Source organism: Lithobates pipiens, unplaced genomic scaffold, assembly GCF_037356315.1.
Source record: "Lithobates pipiens isolate NorthernLeopardFrog02 unplaced genomic scaffold, aLitPip1_a1.2 Scaffold_10, whole genome shotgun sequence".
Classification (NCBI taxonomy): Eukaryota; Metazoa; Chordata; class Amphibia; order Anura; family Ranidae; genus Lithobates; species Lithobates pipiens.
Window position 1 is genome coordinate 119884911 of NW_027507686.1, and position 21538 is coordinate 119906448.

The 21538-nt window shown below is 46.6% G+C and overlaps 1 protein-coding gene across 2 annotated transcripts in view; it reads right to left on the minus strand.

The window, feature by feature from the left end:
• Positions 1 to 21538, minus strand: part of SF1 (splicing factor 1) — a 133285-nt gene that overhangs the window by 56977 nt on the left and 54770 nt on the right. The window contains exon 3 of one of the 2 annotated variants that reach the window (XM_077457764.1): positions 9967 to 10042. The exons of the other annotated variant lie outside the window; for it this stretch is intronic. Within the exon in view, the coding sequence (XP_077313890.1) occupies positions 9967 to 10042 (76 nt within the window). The remainder of the gene's footprint in view (positions 1 to 9966; positions 10043 to 21538) is intronic. 2 annotated transcript variants of the gene reach the window in all.

The window sequence follows — 21538 nt, forward strand, 5'->3', positions numbered from 1 at the left end:
ATGCCAAAATAGCACAACCCCCCCCCCCCCCAAATGACCCCATTTGGAAAGTAGACACCCCAAGCTATTTGCTGCGAGGCATGTTGAGTCCATGGAATATTTAATATTTTGCCACAAGTTGCAGGAATATTAAAAACTCTTTTTTTGCACAAAGTTGTCACTAAATGATATATTGCTCACACATGCTATGGGCATGTGAAATTCTACCCTAAAATACATTCTGCTGCTTCTCCTGAGTACAGGGATACCACATGTGGGGGACTTTTTGGGAGCCTAGCCGCGTACGGGACCCTGAAAACCAAGCACCGCCTTAAGGATTTCTAAGGGCATTCATTTTTTTATTTCACCGAGACTGAATCTGACAGATGAGTGACTTCCTCTTCACTATCTGTCATGCTCAGAAACATGTAGGCCTCTTCACTAGTGTACCTTCGCTTTGCCATTTTAGGCTCTAAAATTTAGTGGTACACTAGTGAGATTCACAGGTAATAAAGCACCTAGGCTGTCAGTGACTGTATAAAAGGATACCAAAAAAAACTGTTAGTGATCACAGGATCAGGCCTGACTCTGAACGCTGCAGTTATGGGTTTAGTGTTTTGTAAGTGACAGTGATCGATCGATACTGCACTTGGGTGGGCTGGGCGGAGGGGCAAAACGCAGATGCTAGCAGGTATCTGGACTGATCCCGCTAACTATGCGTTTTTTGGAACCCTAAACTGTTGGGGACGCTAGTATAGATCTGATCAGATATTGATCTGTTCAGATACTATACCACGACGGGAGGTGTATAATTTGCGTGTGGTTGTTAGCGGTACTGGCACTAACCTAGCGCTGCCTGGGGCGACACAGACCCTATCTGGCCCTAAAACCTAATTGATATCACCCACAAGGCGATCAGGGGGTTAAACCTTTATTGGGTAATAAATGGCGGGTGCCCTGATGCTATAAAAAGCAAACTAACCAGCATCACCCGTAACACTTATACGGTGATCACTGGAGAAAGGGTTAACTAGGGGCAATCAGGGTGTTAAAACCTTTATTAGGTAGTAATGGGGGTCCCTGATGCTATAAACATCTGGTGACACTTTTTACAGTCACAACGGACACTAAAAGCAGTGATCAGTAATAAATGATCACTGCAATCAGTGACACTGACTAGAGGGGGGGGGGGGGTGGCTGGGGTGAAAGTGTGCCTATGTGTACCTATGTGTCAGTGCACTTACTATGTCTTCTTTCCTCGCCGACCAGTCATAAAGACCGCCACGAGGAGAGTGACATCACTTCATCCTGCGAGGAGCTATCGCAAGGGGATGGCCAGAAACCAACGGCCATCCCCTCATCCCGGATCGCTCCTGAAGCGAAATGGACCACCGCAGCCAGCGGGAGGGGGTCCGATCAGACCCCCCCCCCCCCCCATCTGCTGGAAGGCAGGCACTTACGGGCACGTGCTTGTGCCTGTCCGTACCATTGTGCCGACGTATAATTACATGCGGCGGTCCTTAAGTGGTTAAATCACAGAAACCTGACATTTTAACAGGGGTGTGCAGACTTTTATATCCACTGTACCTTTTAGCCGTTTCTAAAGCTGGCCATTCATGATTCAATTTTTTTTTTTTTATAAAGCCAGCAGGCTGGGGGAAAAAAATAAAAAATTCCCCAGTCACATGCGCAGCAGGTGGGAGAATCCTCCCCACTGCGTTATGGCATTCTGACAGCTGGGAGGCTCCCCCAATGTCATAATGCATGGACTCAACAGGGCAAAAAATCACCTCTCCCCCCCCTCCCCCCCCCCGGCAATCTGGGACACGTCATAGGTCCCAGATGAGTGCCCAGCCGGTCATTGCGTTGCTCTCGCATGCGCAGTGGGTGCCCACATTTACAATGCTGGCGCCGCAGAGAGGAGGGGGGGGAGACCAGCGGGGCTTCGTTCCCCCGCATCACTGGACCCGGGACAGCTAAGTGTCCAATTATTAAAAAAGTCAACAGCTGCAGTATTTGTAGCCAACTTAATTTTTTTCTCAGCTTTAAAGAGGAGCTGCACCTTTAAAAAAAAAAAAAAAAAAAAAAAAAAAAATATTTAAAAGCCAGCAGCTACAAATATTGCAGCTGCTGACTTAATAAATTGGCACTTACCTGTCCCAGGGTTCAGCGATGCCATCCTCTGTCAGGGAATTGGGAAGTGAATCATTGCGGCTTCAGTGCCCGACTACCTACTGGGCATGCGCGAGTCACGCTGCGCCTCTCCGCTGTTCCCGCTGTGTCCTGGGAACTGTGCGTTTCCCAGAACACAACGGTAGGGGGTTTAGGGATTGGGGGGGGGGGAGACATCTGAAGCTAGCCTGGCCCAGAAGTGGGTGCAAATACCTGGATTATCCAGGTATCTGCACACCCCTCCCCCTTGAAAGGTGCCAATTGTGGCACCGGAGGGGTAGAGGGATCAGATGAGGCAGACCTTCCACTTTAGGGTGGAGGTCCGTTTAAGTGGTTAAACTTCCCTCATTTTCACACCAAAGTGTATTCCTTTGCTCTAAAGGACAAATTGTTACAATGTTTTTATACTCCACTGCTTAAGAATGTTGTGATTCTCGGCAGGCTGCCCTTTGTCCCCTTTTGACGGCTGTTGGCTTCAGCAGAGCAAAGAAGCAAGGGGGGGGGGGGGGGGGGAAATCGCAACAACCATTCTTAACGATTAATCGTGCAGCTCTAATCTATGGCCGCCTTTAGAAGGTGTCATGGCATATTCTAAGACTTTTGTATATTCTCAAGTGTCCGTTGCCACACTATCCCTCATTAGCAATGCAGGACAGCAGATTCTGAACTTTTAATCCTTTGTTAGGACAGACAATGATCAAATCTAGTTTACAGCTAATAATGCAGTGTTCAGTCAAGGTTAAAAATTAATCCAGAGCAGCATCCTAAACATTACAAAGCAGGGACAGCATGTAAGGTTTCTTTTTAACTTGTGCTGTTAAGTCACAAATATAGCATTAGCCCAATTTCGTTGCTAACGTGCAAATACACTTTCAAAAGGGATAAAACATGGGTAAATGTGCTTGTATTAGGCTCCTTTCAGACCTACGGATCTGTTTTTACTCCTCCACTTGCTTAACGGGGATCACTCCGTTGATCCTCGCTGAGCAGGCAGATGACAAGCCCGCCTCTGCACTCTGTGCAGGGACGAACCCTGTCAGAGTCCCGCTCTCACCTACAGGGAGGGGTGGAGGATTATGGACCGCCTGACCGTTTTCATCCGATCAACGGATAAAAATAGGGTTTGCACCCGTCTGGATTTTGCAGAGTGGATTGGATGTCTGCTCTGACATCCAACGGTCCATAGACTTGCATGGATCGCCCATTCAGATCCGCATAAAAAAAAAAAAAAACCTGAAAGGCGGATCTGAGCAGTCCGCACATGTGAAAGGGGCCTTAGAGATGCACTTATTTGTTTATTTTGCTTTGACACTTTCCTTATGTTTTAGGAGTCCATAAAAACACCTTTAAAATAGGAATGTATGCAGAATGTTTAGAAGTTTTAGTATTCAGGAGTATATAAGCACTCATTTTAAGCAAGAGACATTCCAGAAAACAGGCCATCTAGTGCAGTCTCTCAAACCGGGATGCAAATGCATGGGACCCAATTTGCCATGGATCAGGCAGGCCAGCCACCAGAATAGCGACTATGCACTAGGGCCAGGACTTATGGCGTTATTCATTGCTATGGTTATGGACGGCTCACCTACTGCAGGAAAAGGAGAGAGAACAGCATTGTTATAGCAGTGACATTTCAAGGCAGATCTCATTGCTCCTCTGCATCTGCCTTGAGGCGATTCAGTTCACATTGTGCGCTATACAAGTATTTCATTCATTCATAAACTGAAACACTACGCAGACTGTACTCACCGTAAAATCCTTTTCTCTGTAATTCACCGACCGACAGCTCCTCTCTAACAAAATGGGTTGTCAGCCCTATCACTGGAAATTACTAGGCAAAGTTGTAACACAACACTTCAGAACTTTTAGTTCCGCCCAGGGGGCAGCCCCTAGGCTACAATCCCCACAGTTTGCCCTAGCAGCCTCAGTACGTCAACAAGCAGTATATAACGTAAAGAGAAAGAGGGGCGGGTGCTGTGTCGGTCGGTGAATTACGGAGAAAAGGATTTTACGGTGAGTACAAAAATCCTATTTTCTCTTATATTCACCGACCGAAACAGCTCCTAACAAAATGGGACGTCCCCAAGCAGTGCCAAACAACGGGTAGAAAAAACATAAAAACTTCATCCACCATGGCAGTTGGGAACTAGTGAAACTAAACCCACAAAAAAACAGCAATGCATGGAAAACCCACCACAAAAACAGTATCCTGAACAGGAGTGATCCAAGACCACAGCCAACTGCAGAAATAATGCAACAGTGCATTAACATAACAGTACTGCGTTTTTTTTTAAAAAAACCGGAATATCAGTTGCATATTCAATTGCAACTACACGGCCCCCTGCAAAACACTGCGCCCAAAACAGGCATCAGCCGATACACGTATGGACAGACGACCAGGTCGCTGCCTTACACACCTGAGCGACCGACACTTGGTGTCGGAAGGCCCAAGACGTTCTGATTGCCCTTCTGGAGTGGGCTGTGACTGGACAGGGGGGCACCTGCCCCTTCAAGGTGTAGGCTTGTACTACAATCTGTCTGATCCACTTGGAAAAGGTGGCCGAGACCGCCATGCCTTTCTTGGGACCAGCTACCGAAACAAACTGAGTTTGACTTCCGAAAGGGAGCCGTGGCAGACAAATACACCTTAAGAGCCCTAACTACATCCAAAGCGTGAAGGGCCACCTCTTTAGGGTGCTTCGGCTTGGTAATACAATGTCATTGATATGAAAAGCCGAGACCACCTTCGGTAGAAAGGACAGTTGCAGACGCAACACCACCTTATCCCTGTGGATAACCAGATAGGGCGACTTGCAGGACAAGGCCGCCAATTACGAAACCCTCCTGGCCAAGGTGATGGCCACTAGAAAGACCCCTTTCTGGGAAAGTCAAAAGGGGAATCTCCCTGATATTCTCAAACAGCGGTTTTTGAAGCACCCACAACACCAGGTTCAAATCCCATGGGGGTAACGGACGCACCGGAGGGACGTGTCGTACCCCCTGAACGAAGGTAGTCACTAAGGAGTGCGATGCCAAGGCTGAGATTTGCCCTTTAATGGTGCTCAATGCCAATCTCTGGTCCACTCCCTGCTGGAGAAACAGCAGGATCCTGGATATGGAAAAGGATCGCGGATGCCATCCTTTCTCCTCACATGGAGATGTAGACCTTCCAGGTACGATGGTATATCTTCCGAGAAGATGATTTCCGTGCCCTCAACATAGTTGGAATCACCGAGTCTGACAGACCCCGGTTCTCCAACACCTGGCTCTCAATAGCCATGCCGTTAAATCCAGCGATGGTAAAGCAGGATTGAAAATTGGACCTTGAGATAGGAGGTCCTCTCACAACGGCAGTCGCCAGGGAGCGTCTGCCACCAGACGCACCAGGTCTGCGTACCAAGGACACTGAGGCCAATCTGGGGCAACCAGTATTACTGGGATCCCCTCGGCTTCCACTCTGCAAAGCAGACATGGCAACAGTTTCAGCAGAGGAAAGGCGTAAATCAGCTGGAACTGATCCCATGGAGCCATCAGCGCGTGATCTCGTCCTTGACATGAATCTTGGTACCTTCCAATTGACACGGGAGGCCAGTAGATCCACATCTGGTGTTCCCCACTTCAGGCACAGCAGCCTGAATACCTCCGGATGCAATGCCCATTCTCCTGGGTCACGCATCGGTCCACTCAAATAGTCCGCCTGCCAGTTCTCCACGCTCGGGATGTAAATGGCCGACAGGGGCGGTGCGTGTCGCTCTGCCCACCGAAGTATGTGAGCGACCTACCGAGCAGCGGCTGAGCTTCTTGTTCCCCCTTGGTGATTTACGTACGCCACAGCCGTGGCGTTGTCCAGCGGTATCCTGATTGGACGCCCTTGAAGATTCACCGACCATGTGTGGAGACTGATTGCTGTCAATTCGAGCAGATTGATCGGCAACTCAGACTTTCGTCGACCAGAGGCCCTGAGCAGACTGAACCACCCCATCACTCCACCCCAGCCGGATAGACTGTTGTCTCCATTGTGATCACTGTCCATTTCAGAGGAAGGAACAATTTTCCAGACTGAATCACCGGGGACCTCAACCACCAGATCAGAGTCCTTGACTGGCTGGCTCACCTGGATCTTTCGATCTAGGGACAACTGAGATGTCCCATTTTAACAAGATCTTTCTGCAGCACTCTGCTGTGGAACTGGGCATAGGGTACTACCTCAAAGGAGGCTACCATGAGTCCCAGTACTCGCAAGCAAAACCGGAGCGACAACCACTTGCGGTTCATCAGTAGTTTGACCGCGGATCTGAGTCTGCAATTTGTCTGAAGGGAGAAAAAACTCTCGCTTCCCTGGAGTTTAACAGCAAACCTAGGTACTCCAGATGCTGAGTCTGTACAATCACTGACTTTAGGTTCAACAGCCACCCAAATTCTTGCAGGGTCTGCATGGTGATCGCCACATTCTCCTTTAATTCTGAGGTGGAAGATGCTCTCAGGAGGAGACCGTCTAGGTAGCCCACAATCGCGATCCCACGTTGTTTCAGCAACACCAATACTGGAGCCAGAACTTTGGTAAAGACTCGGGGGGCCGATGCCAGACCAGACCAAAGGAAAGAGCTACAAAATGGTAATGAGCTTCCCCGACTGCGAACCGCAGAAATTTTTGATGCCGAAGGCATATGGGTATGTGCAGGTACGCATCTTGGATGTCCAAGGACACCAGGGAGTCCCCTTGATGGTGCGCAGCGACTACTGAGCAAACTGATTCCATTCAGAACCTCTGCACTTTTACAAAGTGATTGCGGGCTTTCAAGTCCAGGATCGGACGTACCCCTTCCTTCTTGGGAACCACAGATTTGAGTAGAATCCCTGGAAGCGTTCCGATTCTGGGAACTGGTACAATCACCCCGCGATTCAGCAAATCCCTTACCACCCCCAACAGGGCCTCCCGGCAAACCGGGGATACAGGTATGCTGGAGGGGAAGAATCTGTTTGGCGGCCAAGAGAAACTATCTTGTAGCCTGTGGAAATCAGATCGCAGACCCATTGGTCGGATAACCGGGAGGACCACCGGGCTGCAAACTCCCGAAGGCGACCCCCCGCTTGAGATATGGGTGGGGGCAAACCATGCAGTAACATTTTTATTCGCAGGCTTGTTAAGCTTGCGGTTACGGGGGCGTTTTTGACCGTCCGTGAGCGTCCTGTCGGGCTGGGGACTTTTCGTCAAAGCTCCGGGCGGACGAAAAAGCCGCTTAAGGCCTTGCATTAGTTTGTCTGATAGTTCCACGCAGACAGGGGAGGCCTGTTGCTCTCCCAATTTGCGGTGAAAAAGTTTTGCCCACTCAGTCAGTGTCTGCAACGCCAGTGAGGATGCCAGTACAGGTCGCCCAGCTGACCCCACAACCGTAAACAACGAGCCACCACCTCGACCTTCCTGTCCGTGGGATCCTTGAATGCAGGAGTCCCCTCAACCGGGATCCTGGTTACTTTATTTAACCTGGATACTGGGGGGTCCACGACTGGAGGAGCCGACCATTTTTTCAGAAGGCTCTCCTCAAAGGCGTAATGCACCGCCATGTATTTGGGGACCGAAAAGGTCCATTGCAGGCGACCCCATTCCTTGTAAATGAACTTGACAAAATAAGTCAGATACAGGAATACCTTAGGTGAACGTGCTGGCTTGCGGGACCCAAAAGGGACCGGTACATAAGCAGATGGATCCGTAGGCTCCTGAATCTTCAGGGTATCAAGCACAGCTTTTTAGCACCTTTCTTCCTAAGCACCACCTCTATCTTGGCAACAAACTAATTGAGGACCGCAGTAAGGGTGTCCACAGGGACCGCACAGTCCGCAGGTGACCCGGTTGCAATTGCCTGGAATTCGGGGGAAGAAACCAGTTTCTGAAGCCATGCTGACCCTACCCTGCCACCCGAAGGGGACTTAGGACAGTGACAGTCCCACCCTCCTTGATGCCGCTGACTGAGGGGTTCTAACCCACGGGACTCACCGCCCTGAGGAGTTGTGCGCCGTTTTACAGCAATGCCTGTAGATCCCTAGCGCTCCCAGATGCAGAGGGTCAAAGCTGTGTCGGTGGCAGTCCATCAGCGCGATCAGTGAACGATCGCTGAGCGATCTGAAACATGTCCAGATTACACAGAAATCCCAGCGCTCTGCTGACAAAACAGGAATCTGAGGGCACAGGAGCTGCTGCTAGAGCACCAAAAATGTGGTCCGGCTTCAAGAAAATGGCCACCAGTGTTCTGAATAGGGAATCACTGGGAAAATGGCCGCCTGAAGCCCAGAAACATGCTATCCCTTGCCCACACTGAAAATGGCCACCAGCCAGCGCCATGAGAGGCAGAAAGAAAACATGCGGCAGACAGCGCTGCACCAACACGGGCAAACCTCACAGGCACCCTCCGGGATTAAAGCACACGGGACCCAGGCACCAGAGCACAGCCAGAACCCAGGTGAGAGTCCGGGGCACATACACCGCTCAGTACATGTACAGACCCCCCCCGTGAGGGTGGGGGAGGAGGGGAGTTAGGGACAGGGGATAGAAGAGAGGGCCCCCCCCCCGAATCAACCTTCCAGGGAATGCCCAGCTGCTCAACCCTGCCGAGACAGGGAGAGCTGTACTTGCCAGTCCTGAAGAGCTGGGAGACATTCCATTGTAGCCAACTCCTGATCAGTACAGGGAAGTCTACTGGCCTGGCATACTGTGGTGCAGACAACAGTAGCCCGGTCATATGTATGCATAAAGCTCACCGACCACCTCTGGAGCTGAGGTATGTGGTGGCCTGCCGAGCCGTAGCTGCAACGTGCACACGCTCGATGGCCGGACTGGGGAGACTACAAGCATAAGTGAACCAGCCTGTCACCCAGCAGGCTGTTAATAGAAGATCACAGGATCATTCATCTTGCGCAAAAAGCCAAGCTTCTGCATCAAAAAAATAAATAAAAACACACGGACCTATGGGCCCCCAGGGTTCCTAGGTGTATCTCCTTCACTAGGCAAAATAAATCTGAGGCTGCTAGGGCAGACACTGGGGATTGTAGCCTAGGGACAAACCCCTGGGCCGAACTAAAAGTTCTGAAGTGTTGTATTCAAAGTTTGCCTAGTAATCTCCAGTGATAGGGCCAACAACCCATTTTGTTACAGAGAGGAGCTGTTTCGGTCGTTGAATATAAGAGAAAAGGTGCTTTTCAAAGTGGAACTCCTCTACATGTCCTTTCTCCTCACTTCTGATCCAGAGATCTACCTTGCTATTGCGTGGCTAACTAGGTCACCTGGCAGCTCTAAGGCTGCCATCACACCAAGGCTAAGCAGCATCAATTACTGTTGGCTTCAGTGCTGCTGACACTAATCAAACTGATCAAGAGAGGTTCAATCTGAGAACTCCTCACTGATCTAAAGCTGGTCACAGAAGATTTTCAAACATACGTACAAAAATTCTCAGTACAAAATCGACATGAAATTCTAAAGTCTTAAAAAATGGGTTGCCTTTAACATTCAATTTTGGAGTGAATAATTTTCCAAGCCAAAACCACTTGAAAAATGACGTTAAGAAAAATTGTGGACCCGGCTCTATTTTGAAAGAAATTCTACTAGTGTATGACCAGCTTAAAGATTTAGCTTTAAATTAAAAAGGTTGTTACCCTTTTAACCATGTGCAAAAATGTAAAAGCAGAAAATTCCACTAAGTGAAAATATGATAAAAATCTTTACTAGATTTCATACTCTACATATTTAATAAGACAATGAGTCCAAGAGAAGATGAAACTTTTACTGTCATGTGCTACAAGCGAGCAGAGGGTTTTCCCAACCTGTCTTCTGGGTTAGGGGGTATTCCCAGGTCTCCAGTGCGAAGCTTGCGTGTCAGATCCTCAATTTGCAGTTGAACTGGAAGAAAGCAGGTTAGAAAACAAAAAAGGAATGGGAGAAAATGGTTACAAACCCAAAAAGGAGAAAAATTAACCCACAACATAGTTCAAACAGATTATAACCAGGGCAGAACATGTTAACATGTTAAAGCCAGTAATAGGAAATTGCAAATTTTTTTCTCAACTTTGATGCTTTACTGGGCCATGCTAACCAACAGTTCAAAGCCTAGACGTTAACAGTGGTAAGACGCAAATGCTGTCTGGCAGAACTAAAACCAGTTAAGAGGGAAAACACCCACACATTTACAAAGTTGCAAAATCATTAAAAAAGTAATTGCAAATTCAGAAAGCAATTAAGATGGAAGATGAACACTTTCACTCTTGGCTTATTCTATGATTCAAGTTTTAATTGCTACCCCCTCCTAATCCCTTTCACCAACTTTTCTATTCAATGGTTTAGGATAGAGAGATAGATTATAAATCCATCCCCGCCCCCCCCCAAAAATCCCTCCCTCATTCTGCACCACTATGGCATTTGGTACATAAATGACCCGTTGTGGATTTCATAAGCCCAGTGTCAGTTTATGTGCAGTCTTCAGAGGCATTCAATAAATGCTGCATTTTACAGTTTTAGTAATGGTATCTAATATATGCATGGACAAATACAAAGTAGTATCCACTGTAATGGAATTTCCACAGTATTTTGGAGTGAAATTAAATTTCTGAGCTGCCAATACAAAGCAAGACTCCACTAGCTTATGGAGCTGCATTTAGCATGCGTAGCCTGCCAGCACTGAGCTTCTAGGGTGATGGAAGAGCCAGGTGAGGCTAAATCAGAAAGGTACAGGTTAGGGAAGACAAATGGTCTTGGGTCAAGCTGGGAAAATAGGATTTTTTTTTACTTACCGTAAAATCCTTTGAGTACTTTAAGGCAGTGGTTCTCAAGTACTGCTAAACAGGCTTTATTTGCAGGTTTTCCTTTATCTTGCACAGGTGCTTTAAATCAGTGGCTTGCTAATTTGGATGGCTATTTTAACTAAGAGAAAATTCCCAAAATATGACCTGTTGGAGGTACTTGAGGACAGGGTTGAAAACTTCCTGCTTTAAGAGACAGGAAGTGTAACCAGAAATGTTGGGTTATGATGCTGCGTTGCAGCCAGGCACTGGTTAACCACTTAAAGACCAGCTCACAACGATATATGTTGGCAGAATGGCACGGCTGGGCAAAGTAACGTACCTGTACGTCACTTTGCATTTCCCACGGGACCCACGGACTTGATTTTTTTTACTAAAAGTATATTAGAATTTGTATCGGCCTAAAGTGAGGAAAAAAATGTTTATATAATTTTTGGGGATATTATAGCAATATGTAAAAAAATATTGTTTTTCTAAATTGTCGCTCTATTTTTGTTTAACCACTTAAGGACCGCCGTATTGCCATTGTACGTCATCCCAATGGCACAGGCAGGCACAAGCACGTAGATGTACGTGCCTGCATTCCAGCGGGTGGGGGGTCCGATTGGACCCCCTCCCGCTGGATACAGCGGTCGGGTTCGCTCCAGGAGTGATCCGTGATGAGGGGATGGCCGTTGGTTTCTGGCCACCCCCTCTGGATCGCTCCTGGCCAATGACAAGCTTCCTCCCACTGTGTATTGTTTACACAGGAAGGAGGAAGTGATGTCATTCTCCTCGGGGCGGTCTTTTTGACCGGACTACGAGGAGAAGACTAAAAGTAAGTGCACCAAAACACTACACTGACACATAGGTACACATAGGTACACAAACAGCCCCCCCCCCCCAAACCCCCCCCAGTCACAGTGTCACTGATTGCATTGATCATTTCTTTACTGATCACTGCATTCAGTGTCAGTTGTAACAGTTAAAACTGTCAGGGCAGTTAGTGTTAGGTCCAGGGTAGCCCCCTATCACCCCCCAATAAAGATTTAACCCCCACATGTACTGAGCACCACGGATCTTTTTCAGCTCTGCACAGAGGCTTTGCATTCATCTCAGCTATGATTGTCCCAAAGAGCAAAAGTAAAGCAGATTTTTGTGGCGTGGACCAGTATTACTATATTGTCAGGCCAGACCTTAATTGTTACATGAGATCATCAAACTTTAATCATGGAGAAGGGCTGGATGTCTTCAGCTTGCACCCATCCTGCAGGAATGGAGATCATTATGTGGCCTATGAGGATGACCACTTCTACATTATCAAGTCAGACCACTACCGTCGAGTTACAAACATGAACACAGATGACAGTGCAGTTGTTTATTCCCTACACCCTAACTGTCAAGGGGGCAGTCATTATTGTTCGGCTTTTGGATACTTCTATATCATTTTTCAGGACCGAGGGGTCTATCGCCGAACAAGGAACATGAACAAATATGAAGCGGGTGAAGAATTCACGCTACACCCGGAATGCAGAAATGGCCTTTATTATTTTGGTGTGAGAAATTACTACTATTTTGTGAATCCTGAGGACCAATGGGGAGGGATTAAGTACACAAGATGTACCAACTTCAACAAAAACGAGGGCGTTGATACCTACTCCTTCCATCCCAGCATCTACGGCTTTCTGCCTGGAGGCTTGGCTATTGCCAAGGGCCCATCCTATGGTGAGTGGGTGTGCATCAAGACCATTGACAATGACTCCCAGACCCCCCTTCAATGGAAGAATCAGGTTTCCAAGAAGGTTGGATATGAAAAGGAGAAGGTATCCAGTATGGAGCACAACTGGAAAGTAACAGCAACTGTCTCGGCCGAGACAGGAGGATTGGGTGCTTTGATCACTAAGGCCCAGTTTTCCCTTAGCACTGAATACGGTGGCTCTAGTACAAACACAGAGAAAGAGAATTGGAATGAGGTCACTGAAGTTTCAGAGACAATGACACTCACTGTGGAGCCCAAACAAAAAGTCTACATCTTTGTCTACCAGATGGGATTGGGAAAAGAGCCTGTGCTACATTGCCGTGACATGAGAATTCTTGACAAGCCTTCTCCACCTACTGATAACCCCCTTCCACATGCATGAAATTTAGTTCAGGTTTAGATTTCCAAAGTTGATGTGGCTTCAGTCACTCCTATTAGCAGTGGACCTATACTAGTTCTCATACTGGACAATGTAAGACTTTCACAGGAGAGGTTTTGGGCAGATTGTAATTCCTTCCCCTGTGGTCAATGCTCTGCTGTCATACCATTGATAATCCTGTAGGGCTGTAGAACATTCCTGTTTTCACTTTGTGCCCACCTGGGCAAGTGATGTGGCTTTTTTTTTTTTTTTTCCCCCTTCTCCCTCTGTGGGAAGACAGGATGGGAAATGTCCTAGTACCAGGATATCAGGGTTGGCGAGTGCAATCTACTTCAGAGTACTTTCTGTGACATCCAGTTACATTTGCCCTGTATGACTGATGCCAAGGTTCACTTCAAAGGACAACTTTAAAATTGTATACCTTGGCAGGCTGAGAAAGTGGTGACCATTGCATTTGGACCGTAATTTTGTTTAATAAATATGCTTTGAAATTGCAAAAAAAAAAAAAAAAAAAAAAGAAAGAAAGATTTAACCCCCTGATTGCCCCTAGAGTTAACCCTTTCACCCCCTTTTGCCAGTGTCACTAAGCGATCATTTTTCTGATTGCTGCATTATTGTCGTTAGGTAGCTAGTCATTTTTTTAGGTTCACCGCCAGGTTTTTATAGCGTTAGGTACCCCCATATACTACCCAATAATGGTTTTAACCCCCTGATTGCCCCTAGTTAACCCTTTCACCAGCGATCACAGTATAAGTGTCACAGGTGACGCTGGTTAGCCAGTTAGTTATTTAGGTTCCCCGTCAGGTTTTTATATAGCGCCAGGGACCCCCATATACTACCTAATAAAAATTTGAACCCCCTGATTGCCCCTAGTTAACCCTTTCACCACTGATCACCGTATAAGTGTTACGGGTGACTCTGGTTAGTTTTCTTTTTATAGCATCGGAGCACCCACCATTTATTACCCAATAAAGGTTTAACCCCCTGATCACCCGGCGGGTGATATCAATTAGGTTTTAGGGTCAGGGCCTGCGTCGCCCCAGGCAGCGCTAGGTTAGTGCCAGTACCGCTAACACCCACACGCAAAGCATAAACCTCCCGTAGTGGTATAGAATCTGAACAGATCAATATCTGATCAGATCTATACTAGCGTCCCCAGCAGTTCAGGGTTCCAAAAAAACGCATTGTTAGCGGGATAAGCCCAGATACCTGCTAGCACCTGCGTTTTGCCCCTCTGCCCAGCCCACCCAAGTGCAGTATCGATCGATCACTGTCACTTACAAAACACTAAACACAACTGCAGCGATCGCAGAGTCAGGCCTGATCCCTGCGATCGCTAACAGTTTTTTTGGTAGCATTTTATATTTAAATCCGGAAGGCAGTGCTTGGTTTTCGGGGTCCCGTACGTGGCTAGGCTCCCAAAAAGTCCCCCACATGTGGTATCCCCGTACTCGGGAGAAGCAGCAGAATTTATTTTGGGGTGTAATTTGACTTATGCCCATAGCATGTGTGAGCAATATATCATTTAGTGACAACTTTGTGCAAAAAAAAAGTTTGTAATATTCCCGCAACTTGTGGCAAAATATAAAATATTCCATGGACTCAACATGCCTCTTAGTAAATAGCTTGGGGTGTCTACTTTCCAAAATGGGGTCATTTTGGGGGGTTTTGTGCCATTTTGGCATTTTATGGCCTTCGAAACTGTGATAGGTAGTGAGGAGTGAAATCAAAAATTTGCACCCTTAGAAATCCTGAAGGTGGTGATTGGTTTTCGGGGTGCCGTGCGCAACTAGACTCCCAAAAAGTCCCACACATGTGGTATCCCCATACTCGGGAGAAGTAGCGGAATATATTTTGGGGTGCAATTCCAAATATAACCATGGCATGTGTGAGCAATATATCATTTAGTGACAACTTTTTGTAAAATTTTTATTTTTTTTGTTGTCATTATTCAATCCCTTAGGACAAAAAAAATAAATATTCAATGGGCTCAACATACCCATCAGCAATTTCCTTAGGGTGTCTACTTTCCAAAATGGGGTCATTTGGGGGGGGGGGGGGTTTGTACTGCCCTGCCATTTTAGCACCTCAAGAAATGAGATAGGCAGCCATAAATTAAAAGCTGTGTAAATTCCAGAAAATGTACTCTAGTTTGTAGACGCTATAACTTTTGCGCAAACCAAAAAATATACGCTTGACATTATTTTTACTAAAGACATGTGGCTGAATAAATTTTGCCCTCAATGTATGACTAAAATTTAGTTTTTTTAGATTTTTCTTATAACAAAAAGAAGAAAATATATTTTTTTCAAAATTTTCGCTCTTTCCATTTACATCGCAAAAAATAAAAATCGCAGAGGCAATCAAATACCATCAAAAGAAAGCTCTATTTGTGGGAAGAAGAGGACACAAATTTCGTTTGGGTGCAATATTGCATGACAGCGCAATTACCAGTTAAAGCAGCGCAGTGCGAAATTGGAAAAAGACTTGGGGTCCTTAAGGTGTTTATTGGTCCGGGGCTGTAGTGGTTAAAGCGGAGGTCCACCCTAAAGTGGACCTTCCGCTCATCGGAACCCTCCCCCCCTCCGGTGCCACAATCGGCACCTTTCAGGGGGGAGGGGGGTGCAGTTACCTGGATAATCCAGGTAACTGCACCCACTTCCGGGATAGCTCTCTGCGGAAAGGGGCGTAACGTACGCCCCTTTCCGCAAGTGCCCTCTCCTTCCCGCAAGTGCCCCGCTGCCTGCTGGGAAACACACAGTTCCCAGAGGCAGTGGGGAGCGTCCTTATTGCGATTCGCGCATGCGCAGTAGGGAACCGGGAAATGAAGCCGAAAGGCTCCATTTCCTGATTCCCATACCCAAGATGGCGGCGGCAGGACCCGACAGGCGACCTAGAGATCGGCTTCGGGTGCTGACATCGCGGGCGCGCTGGACAGGTAAGTGTCACTATTTTAAAAGTCAGCAGCTGCAGTATTTGTAGCTGCTGGCTTTAAAAAAAAAGAAAAAAAAAAAAAAAACGCGGAGTACCGGCGGACTCCCGCTTTAAAGCACAAAAAATTAACCAGAGGTAATCAAATACCACTAAAATAAAGCTCTATTTGTGGGGGGGAACCCAAAGACATCAATTTTGTTTGGGAGCCACATCGCATGACGGTGGAGGAGCAGTATACACACCACTCCAAAGATGCTGCTAGCAGGACTTTACCGTCCTGCCAGTTCAACGCTCCAGTGTGAAAGCCCTTGACAGCGCCGAGGCTCTTTCAGGGCGTTTTGCAAGCACTATTTTTAAACGACGTAACGCCTGCAAAGCACCCCAGTGTGAAAGGGGTCTAAGACCCCCCCCCCCCAAAAAAAAAAAAAAAAAAAGTGTAAATCGAGGTGGCTCAACAAAGCTGCCCTAAGGACTTTATTACCCAAGATTGCATAAAGAGGCTACACTCTAGAACATCCAGGTAAAAACTTCAACACAAGATCAGATACCCGTATAATCCATGTATTTACTCCCATTTCTGGGCAGAGATCGCTGCAATATCCGCAGTGATCTATGCCATGCCTGACCCCCTCTTCCCCATCCTCCCCACCCCGGGAGCCAAGGGATGGATCAGCTTCGGATTAGGACATCACGGGCGCCCTCGGCAGGTAAGTGTCTTAATATTAAGAGTCAGCGGCTGCAGTATTCGTAGCTGCTGACTTTTACAATTCTTTTTTCGGCGGAACTCCACTTTAAAGTGGTTGTTAAAATGGGGGGGGGGGGGGCGGCAAGCCCAGATAAGTTCCTACGGAGCACAACAACTTTGTAAGGACAGACTAGTCCCTGAGCCGATTGATAAATGTAATTTGTCAGTGGGAGGTTTTACACACACCCTCACAACCTTCCACAACCACCCATTGTGCAGAGGTAAAAATCAGCTACCCCCTTCCCCCAAAATGCTGCTCCTGTTCCTTTAATGTGCAAGCGGCTTTTGCACTTATCCCTCTATATCCTGCCAGGTCCTCACCCCCCAAGAGGTGACCATGATTATCATGGCTGGTGAGCCACAATTATGTGGTCAGAATATAGGTGTGCGTCATCCACAGCTCTCCACTCTCCTCTGTACCCGTCTTCATCTCCCCCCCCCCCCTCCCTTGTTATTTTGATGAAAAGAAAAAAAAAATCCTAATTCTGAAATTAGAAGGGGCTAGTGTCTAAATTAGTCCACGAAAGGATTCAACAGGCAAGTCAAAAAAATATTTTCTGTAGAAGGCAGGATGCAGAGATTAGACCATTAGGATTAACAAAAGCAATCCCCACAAGGGGCAAGAAAAAGCAAATAAAGGCTAACAGGCCTATCACTAAATTCTCAACCTAAGGAACTGAGCAAGAAAAATACAATAAGACTTGGGCATTATGGAAACAATTTATAGTTTCCTCAGAAGGAATTGTGCGCCAAGCCTCCCAACAGGAATACGCCTCACGCAACCAAATCTCTAGACCGTCCGGACTTTTAGGGCCCTCTTATACCCAGTCTCCAGATCTCACATCCATGCCCTCTTACCCCTCCTCATCCTAGGTCTCCCTCTTGCTACAACTTTTCATCCTATATTCCTGTATACTTATTTGTTAAAAATGCAAATGGAGATAAGGGATGGGAGAGGTTGGGCGATAGAAAAAGAGGGGTAGATGTGGGGACAGGGATGCCTTGAATTTCCTTGTCCTACCTATTCCTCTATATGGAAAATTTTATGTATGCAATTGACTTATCATAGAGCAACTCAGGAACTGTCTTAAGTCTACAAAGAGACCACAAGACCAATACACATCTGCAGCCCCACCTCTTCCCCATCTCTTCAGACTGATGTTTTTACTTGTGTAATATATTCAACAATGCCATGTGTCTGTATTGTTATATCTTTGGCCATGTCGGCATTAAAAATCATATTTTGGGGAAGAAAAAAAAAGAAGAAGAAGAACTGACCAGGCCCCTTACAGGGCTGTCAGCAGGATTTTCTGCCCAAGACCAGCTACTGCCGATGTCTGAACATCCATCTGGTAAAACTTGGCTAATGCATGAGTAGAACAGGTGGCCGACTTAGAGACCTGGAAAACCCAAGGCCGGATGTCAAAAAGTCCATGAAGCACAGACACTTCTGGGAGAGTGGGCCATCAAAGGAAAAGGAGGAACCCTATGCTTTAAAAAGGTAGTACGTCTGAGTAAGATTTGCCCAATCCACCTAGCAATGGACATGCAGTATGTTGCTTACAGGATCCTTCCAGCAACACAAACAAGACATCAGATTGACTTAGGAGGTTGTGGTTATGAGATTGTGGTTAGACTTGTACAGCCCTTACCGGCAGTGGCCAGCTATCTCTTTAGGAGGTTTTGGAGCAAAAGGCAAGACCACTCTCTCAAATGAAAAGCAGACACCACCTTAGGCAGGAAGAAATTACAATATAACTTAATCCCTGTGAAGTATAAGAAAAAAGTTCCAAGCTCAGACACCCTCTAAATTTGAGGTAACAGCCAGGAGAAAAACAACCTCAATAGGAGAGGGAGAGAAATATCTGGTAGCCCACCAGGTTCAAAGAGTGGCCTCTGACAAAACACCAGAATAAGGCCTCACAGTCACCAGAGTACTAGAGGAACAATGCAAGCTACCACTTACACAAAGGCTCTTATCAGAATGGGAAGCCAGCAGTTTTTGAAAAAGCACCAAGGCAGAAACTTGACCTTTTACGATCCTCTGGGTTTAAAGACTTGTCTGATCCAGACAAGGATGGCCAACGCCTATGTCAAGGAGTGTTTCCTGGGTGGAGACTTTCAGCACCAAAGTATGCTCCCCATGTTCAGTGGTAAACCATAGAATAGGGCCTTTCTGCCTTCAAAGTGGGAATCACAAAAGTTAAAGTGATTGTAAACAATTTTTTGTAAGCATGCCATAGTTAACTGCTCTGTGCAATGGTTTTATAAATAGCCTGGTTAGGATTTTAGCATATTGGACCTTAGCTTCGCTTAAGGCCATATTGTGGTTCAGACCTGATTGCAGAAAGGCGAGAACATAGTGTGTTCACAGCAGGCAAAGGAGGTTTTCTAGGAACAACCATAGAGCTTTTTAGAAGTACCCTTTCTAGCATTTAGCAAGGTAGGGAGTGACAATTGAAATTCCATTGGTCTCGTGAAACCTGGGTTTCCATGGCCATTTCCTTAAAGCTAGTGACTAAGCAGGATGAAAAAAAGGGTCCAGGGACAGCAGGTCTGGCTTGTGGTGAAAGTATCACCCAATATTCCGATTGGGGGGGGGGGGGGGGGGGGTATGGATTAGCCTGAAATGGGACCAGGGGAGTATCAAGGAATAAAATGTCCTGGCTAAAAGGTCCTTGGGTCCTGGCCACCAATAGCATTGAAGCTAGACACTAGGAAATATCTGGGTGAAGGGCCCATTTCCCTTAAACCGGTGGTGGCTGAGGTAATCTGCTTTCTAAATGGTCCACTGCTGGGATGTGGATGCAGGCTGCATGACTATCTGTGCATAACCATAGGCATTGACTGGCCCCCAAGTTTACTTTCAGTGCTATTTTTATTGCTCTGGGCTCCAGGACATTGAAGGGGAGCCTGGCTTCCAGCATTTAGCATGTTTCCTGGGCCATGAGACTGAAAGACTGGCATCTGTTACCACGTTATAGTGACAAGACTTTTCTTTAAGGCTGGGATGGAGATCCAAGTTAGGGAATTACTTGCTTAACTGGGTAAGAGCGTAGGTAGGTCAAGAGGAGCAGCGTGCTTGACAATGTGTTGGAAAAGTCCCAAATGTAATTGGGCGAATGGTACTGCCTTGAAGGAAACCATAACAAGGCCTAGGGTCATTGAGAATCTGATGTCAATGTCCGATCTCCATTGTCAAATGTGAGCTCCAAAAGAGAATCTAATGGTAGAGAAACCTTTGGATCTCTTATGTCGGTCATGGACATAAGCAGTCAAGAGAAAAGGCTGGAGAGCAGACTTGAAAAATTGATCACCCCGCCAAAAGCATCTGAACTGTCCTGTGAATATTTGGGAGCAACTGGAAAAGGTTAGGAGTCCTTCAGGGGGTGGTTATAGAAAAATACCTTGCGACCAGGATGCCGAGTTTTGAGGGAAAAGGTGCTATGACCTTTGCAAACACTCTGGGAGCAGAGGGTAGGCTAAGGGGCAGTGTGATAAACTGGAAATTACTGTCACCCCAGAAAGCACTGATTAGGTGGATAAATAGGAATAGACAGTATACTAATCATGGATGTTTACGGGAACCAGGTATTTCTGTCTCAGAGCCAATAACAGACCTTGTGGATTCAATGCAATATTTTGGCATTTGTTGATTTGAAAAGGAAGAGAGCATAAGCAACTATGGCAGTTATCATTCGCAGCATGCCTTGAATGTCACCAGTCAATGGGTTTGCTTTCACTTTATGTCCGGAATAGAACAAATACCCCTGCTGGGCTTTGGTACCATGAACAGGTTTGAAAAGCAACCTTTGAACCTGTCTTGTAGGGGTTCTGGCACAACGTCTTTCGGACAATATATGGGTCAAAGCATTAAGCAAAAAATGTGCTTCAGCAGTTTTTGGTTAGAGAGGCCGGGGGGCAGGGGATTGTAAATTTGTCCTGCAAATGTGGATGGAGTTTAAAGCCATTCTGGAAATTTGTGTCACCACGTTCGATCATTGGTAGGAGAGATTGCATTCCTGCCTTGTCAACCATCCCCCTGATGTGCCCCCATCTACAGAGCAGGCAAAGTAGTGACTAGCATAAGTGTACTGCGCTCATATACACGTGACCCAGTACACAGCCTCACATACTACTACACTGCCAAGGATTCAAACATGTAAGTTAGGCCAGAACTGAGGGCAGCCAGACAAGTTTTCATACCATCCTTAGAACTGCAATCAAGCTGAAATTGGAGAGAGCTGGCTGCAGAGCCTTCAAGAGCGAGAAGCTTTTAGTGTGTAAAACCTAATCTGCAGGATGTTTAAATGAACATCTTCAATTGTTACAGTGAGATATTTAAGGCAGAATCAGCTACAGAAAGATCACTTTTTTGCTCCTTTTCCATTGGACAGAATTCAGCAAAGCATTTTGGAATAAAATAATTTGAGTGATCCAATCAAGCTGCTACTGGTTCATGAACAGGGAAAATCTTTTAAAAATTTAACTACAAGCCTCTGTACCCAAAGGGGCATGCTGACATGAACAAAAGTTAAAAAATGCCTAGGAGTTTGTGCACAGTAGCAAAGAGTTTAAAGTGTTACTAAACCCACATCAGTAAAATCAGTCTGTATGCAGCAAAGCATGCTGGTTATACTCACTGTGGAATCCAAGTAGTTAATCTTGCACATTGTGTAAAAAAAGGCTGTTTGATCTTTTCTGATATTCAACTTCTGGGGGCACTCTGCACATGCTCAGTTTGTGTATTGCTAGAGTTTTTTTTCCTTGGAAGGGTGCATGCAATCAGCACAGGCCCAACCAG